At 39.7% G+C, this 6,000-nt stretch overlaps 1 protein-coding gene across 6 annotated transcripts in view; it reads right to left on the bottom strand.

Annotated features, from left to right (window-relative positions):
• Window positions 1–342: 342 nt before the first annotated feature.
• PTCH1 (patched 1) overlaps window positions 343–6,000 on the bottom strand; it is a 73,569-nt gene continuing 67,911 nt past the window's right edge. For 4 of the 6 annotated variants that reach the window (XR_013179771.1, XR_013179772.1, XR_013179768.1 and 1 more), the window contains 3 exons: window positions 5,016–5,550; window positions 4,115–4,216; window positions 343–3,532 (listed from right to left, as the gene is read on the bottom strand). Coding sequence is in view for 1 of the 6 variants with exons in the window: in XM_054652650.2 (XP_054508625.2) it covers window positions 5,017–5,550 (534 nt within the window). In the remaining 5 variants the exon portion in view is untranslated. The remainder of the gene's footprint in view (window positions 3,533–4,114; window positions 4,217–5,015; window positions 5,551–6,000) is intronic. The other 2 variants (XR_013179769.1, XM_054652650.2) reach the window with 2 other exon arrangements.

Raw genomic sequence — 6,000 nt, 5'->3', positions numbered from 1 at the left:
TCCTCCCATGTCTAAGAAGAAATAACCTTTATATTATATAAAGTGCTTTAGTCAACATATTGTTTCATTCAGAGTAAGAATGATATGCATAACCCAGTCCTAAACCTATCCCCCAACATACAAAGGTAACAGAATCAACAGACAACGACCAGCATGCAACCCTTTAGACAGGGCAACAAATGGCTCCTGCTGCAAATGGGCAAATCTGAACATCCCATATATCCTAAATTCTGAAAGATCTCAGATTCATGCTCCAAATCAGAATGATTGCATGGTTGCATCTGCAGAGATAACCAGTAGTAAATACAGAAGCATTCCATAAACAAGCAAATCCATAGCCAGTAAGTTACAATATTTTTTTATTCATGTTAGAATTTCTATCAGTGTTTGAACATTAATATTTAGAGAGTTTGTACAATTTCCATTCAAAGCTTAAAATGAGAACCACGCTAGATCACAAATGGTAACTAAAACACAGTTCAGAATTGTATGAATAGTCACACTCTCTTTCTCTCTTAACACTGTTAAACACTTTCTTTTCTCCAGGGGGTTTTCAAGGAAAAGTGTGCACTGTAATTGTATCTCAGCAGTGTTCCAAAACATAACGGTATCATCATTACATATAAACTCTTTAAAAATATATTTCTGTCAAAAGACTTGATGACTACTATGTACACTACAAAAATAAATTTTCATATAAATAAATTATATGGCATAATTTTATCTTTGTAACTGAAATGACACAAACCCACTCCTACCAAACAGGCAGGCAATGAGACCCAGTTTGAATATTTTTTTTTCCTTTTAACTCCTTACACTAAAAGCTACAACAAGTCCATAATGTAAATGTTATATACTCTTTCCTATTTAACATTAGTAAGCACTCTATACAAATAAAAATCCATTAAACAGTAAAAACATAACTGTAATAGTGTTTCCAATAGAAATAAAATCCCTGCATTTTGTTTGTTATAAACTGGCATGAAAAATACTGTAAGAAAAACATTCTTATGATACAAAAATATAAATATCACCCATGATTAAAAAAGTTAAGAAACAAAACCAAAACAAAACAAAGGTTGCCAGCCACTGAGTTCTCCCCTTGCCAATGTGACTATCGAAGAAGAAGGTCTACATTGTGCACAAAGCAGCAGACAGCTCACCCACACACAAGCACGCAGGAAGGCTTGGGGCAGGGCAGGTGGGAGACACTGCAACTTGCCCTGGGCCCCTTGCCTCCTGAGGAAGAGCAGGAAGCAAGGCAGCCTGCGGCACGGAGTGGTGCCAGTGGGAGCCCTGCCAATCTCTGACACGTGAGCGCACAAGCTTGGTGGTTGAAGGTGGCTTCCAATTAGTACCATAGAGTTTTCTTGCAGAGTTTGTATGATCTGAGGTCACTATGCTGCTAGTGCTAAATTGGGGCCCCTCATCTTTTTGTCATCAAGAGTTTTCACGTTAGACAGTGAACTGGACCAGTAGGCAGTTGCGACATTAACCCTTGGTGTGCACTGAGACAGTAGCTTATGTATCACGGGAATGACACCAGGCTCTCGCCACCTGCTCTTCGAGCGTTCACATTGGAGATCTGTAAACAAGTGCCTCATATCAAAGTGTTTTCAAGTGAGCAAAAAAGGCATGGAATTTTGTGCATTCTAATTATCCCCATTCGTTTTGCTGGCAAGGTCTATAGGCAAAGATAGACTCCCTGAAGCCACTGGAGAAAAACACTTTCCCATCAAAGAATTGGCCACTGCTATTCAGGTATACATAAAGAAAAGCCCCACCACTGCTGTGTTTAGAAACTGAATATTGTCTGTGTTTGGCTCTGAATACAAAACTGAACATCTACCTGCTCTAAAAAACAGCTTGGTGAAGGGCAGAAAAAGATAAAAAAAGAAGACAGATATAATGAAAACTTGTGTTGCATTATTTTAAATTAAGGTTCTTTGTTCCTATGGTTTGTTTCCAGCTGGAAACAGATTGCAGTGTTTTTCCAGACCCTTCACCAGCAGCAATCCCCTTTTAGTTTAAAAATAATAGTACAAAAAGCTAAATTAGTTTCGCAAAGAGATCCCAGTTTAGCTGTTATAATTAAAAGTGCCAATGCAGCATGGGAAACACAAACAATAAAGAAAATAACTACCCAGGCCTTAAGTGTCATTACCATCCTGGCCCACCAAAAAGCCATTTATATTTAAAAGTGAATATACTTTTTTTTTAATCCTTCCATTTGATTTTTTATTACTTACTATTAACTCCTTCCTGCCATGAAAATAAGGTGACCAAAGATACTGCTTTCAATGCTGTAATGACTCAGCTAAGCTGTGGCTAACCATCAAACAATCCATTATCCAGCTTCTGAACCCATTCAAAATTAACAGTATCAAAATAAGGCAGATGCTCATTGTATTTCTATAACCACCAGCACCTGTCAAAATCCAGCACCTTTGGAAGTGAAAAAATAATGGTTATAGTGCTTGCACTTACCTGGCATATTTTGCGAGGGAAAAAAAAAACATCGAAGCAGTACATGAACTGTAATTCAGCCTCACAACATTCCTGGGAGGTAGGTAAGTGTAATTATAACCATTTTACAGAATGAAAAACTGAGGCATGGGGCAGTTAAGTGACTTGACTAAAGTAATGTGAAACAAGTCATTAAGGGTTTGGGAACTGAAACATAATTCTAAACCTCAACTCCCTGTCTTCTCTAGTATTTTAGTTGGGCCTTTGATGATGGCAGTCTGTAGTTGTATATATTGGTAAACAACAGAGTTTTCACTAGTGCCTACTAACAGGGAAAGCCAGACTCACATCAGCATCAGTGGGTTTGTAAGCCCACCAAGTGTTAAGATACAGTAAAAGAAAAACTAGAGTACACCAGGAACATACACACAAAAGCATGCATGTTTCCAGATGCACACTTGGACACATACAGCAAAACAAAACCTGCACATAGCTAAGTCTATTTAAGCCTCCCAGATTAACTCGCTTTTCTTCATATTTGCTTATTTTAAAAATTCCCACGCATAGCGTGTTTGAAAGTTAACAGTAACATTTCATACTACCACAGGGTTGTGATACACAAATTTAAAATATTTTAAACAGACATGTACCTTTTAAGAAATCCTATTACATAAGCAATATTTGCATAGAATTATACAAGTAAATTATAAAATATTTAAGCAGCAGCAACTTATGCTGAAATTTAGAACTAGATTAAGCTTAGTTGTGGCACAGATATCAATGTACAGAAAGTACAAAGAGCACACAATTTTGTCCCCATTCTATTGCCCAAAGGCAAATTACTCCAGACTATACTACTTTACATCGTTCTTTTGTATATTACATATGTGTACATCTTTTAAATACTTAAAAGAAATATTTAACAAAATAATACAATAGGTTACAGTAACAGTGAACTGTTGTCCTGATGCAGCATGTCCTTTTCTACAACTTCAAGCAGTTCTCTTCAAGCAGTTCTGGAATACAGTTTTCCATCTTTGGCCTCTTCTTTGCTTCAGTTATTACCCTGTACAAATAAGGAGAGAGAAAAAAGCAAACATTCACTAAATTTCAAGAAAAACAAATCAAATGAAACCAACTCATTTAATGATTCTTGTGGTTAGATTTAGTAGTAGGTTAGATTTAGTAGCCAGGAAATGCTGGCTCTACTTTCATCGCAGGTATTAATTTCCTGGTGAAGAAATACTGATGCCAATTAAAAAAATGTTGATGCTTTAATTTCTAAGTTCCCAGTTTTAGATAGCTGTGACAAATTCAGTCAAAACTAATTAACAGTTGAAGAAGAAGTATGCTACATTGAATACCGAGTTTATTTAAGAGTCTCACATTAACGTACACTTCAGCTTGAAAAAACTAAGCCCAAGTATTTCCTTATTCTTTGGATACTATTATTTGTCATATTTCTAGACTGCAAGGCTAAAGGCATTCACTCCTATTTACACTTTGGGATATTTGGAGAGACATTTTATGATTCAGAAAGTGGTTTCATTTTGAATTATCATTAAAATTTCTGTCAAAACACTGTGTGTGTGCATACACATGCATGCATGCGTACATGCAAAATATTCTAGAATCAAAATAAAATTACTTGCTCTGCTCAGACTGTTGTCTGTCACTGAAAAGCTCAGACAAGCAAAGAGAAAAAACAGTAATCCACAGATAAGTAACTATTCTAACACCTTCTTTTTCCCTGCAAGAGAAGAACATAGTAAAAATAGTGAGAAATAGTTTTTCATGTAAGAGCCCCAAGAAGTTTTCAGTGTAAAAACTCAGTGGGCAGCTCTATCCTGTGCAAACCTGCACTTGTCACTGCAGATGCCCCTGGTATGGCAGAGGTCAGCTCAGACATCTTCAGTGTACGAGGTCACTGGGGAGGTCTCTGAAGGCCCCTCCAAAGAGCAGGGGACACCCAGCTGAGCAGAAGTGCACTAGGCATGTAGGACTTCCCACCTATCACCTGGCTCTTCTTCCAGAGGGATTCAGTCCTTATTATGGACTTTCAATTATTTCACAAATTATTTTATTCAAGAGATGACAGCTCCTGAAGTAGCTGGCAATTTTTACACTCTCCTAGGCAATGTCATTTTATATAATGTTTTAGAGCATGCCTGATTCAGGGATCAGAAGACAGGACTTACACAATGGTATATGCAGTTGCACAGATCTGAAGATGTTATACAACATCTCTGCTTTATTTTCCTCATCAGGTAAACTGGGATTGTATGATGTACTTATCCATTTTGCAAGGCTCTTCGAAGTAGTAAATGGAAGTATGACTTCCCAGTGTTGGAGTGCTCTATCTTAGTCAACCTCATGTCCAGTGCAAAATGTACTATATTCACAGTTAGCAGATTTAAGGTGATCAGTGTGACCTGTAAGTAGTGCTGTCTATGAAAAGTTACCTCTGAGAAATTTAATTTTTCTCTTTCTTTTGATCACACCATTGCCTGACACAGGCCAATGCTTGCAGTTACACAGGATGGACCTACCTTATTGTGAGCTGTTGCCAGGTATCCTCTCCTCACATTCAACATCTTGCAGTTCTATAACTTCCACTTTAGAATTTCTTCTTTCACACCGCACATTAAAAGGCACGTGGGGGTCCTCAAATGGCGCATGGCCGGCCTCGTGGTGTCCCTCGCAGGATGGAAAGCTCGCTCCCCGAGGGCTGTGGCTGTGCAGGGCAGGGTGGACAGCAACAGTGACTGAGGCTGAGGCAGTCACAGTAGTGATGGGCTGGCAGTAGGCTGCTCCCGCGGCGCCCGCGGCCCCAAACGCCGGGCTCCGAACGCTGTGCGAGCGAGCCTTGTGGCCCAAACGATCCCTGCTGCTGCTGCTGGGTCCCGAGGGCCCTTCAGTAGAAATTTCAAAAGCGTCCCTGCGAGGGCGGTAAGGAGGTGGTCGCGGCCCTTCCCTCGCTTCCCTTTTGGGCTGCCTGCCCTGATGCCACGGCTGCTGCGTGCTGGGCTCCGGATTCGGCCGCAGCCGAGGGCTCGGCTGATGCCTGGCTTCCGGCTGAACCACCTGAGAAAGACACGCACGGTTACACCTCTGACACAGCAAAGCAAGCAAATACCACACTTGCTTGTGTTTTATGCTGGGAATAATTATAATAATGCTCTGACTCTACAAAGGGAATGTTGTGGAAGCTGATAATTGATTTTTCCATGGTTTTTGTCTGAAGTTTTTAAAACCTGGAGAGCACATCTTCAGAAAACACAGGATGACAGCTGAAAACATTATTGTAAGCTTCCTACATGCTGGTCCATCTTTTCAAAGGGATGGGTGACAAGCACTTGGTCTTAACTCAACAAGCAGAATTGCAGGCATTTGGAAAAGGCTATTCCACGCAGGGAACATACACAGGATGTTAGTAGGGTAGTTTGTATAGACTGTAGGAATCTGTTTTCTGATTTCCATAAAGAGCGTGAAGCACAGCAGCTACATCAGTCAATAAACCGTGACCAACTTCAA

Source organism: Agelaius phoeniceus, chromosome Z, assembly GCF_051311805.1.
Source record: "Agelaius phoeniceus isolate bAgePho1 chromosome Z, bAgePho1.hap1, whole genome shotgun sequence".
NCBI classification, from domain to species: Eukaryota; Metazoa; Chordata; class Aves; order Passeriformes; family Icteridae; genus Agelaius; species Agelaius phoeniceus.
This window is presented reverse-complemented; position numbering and strand designations above follow the sequence as displayed.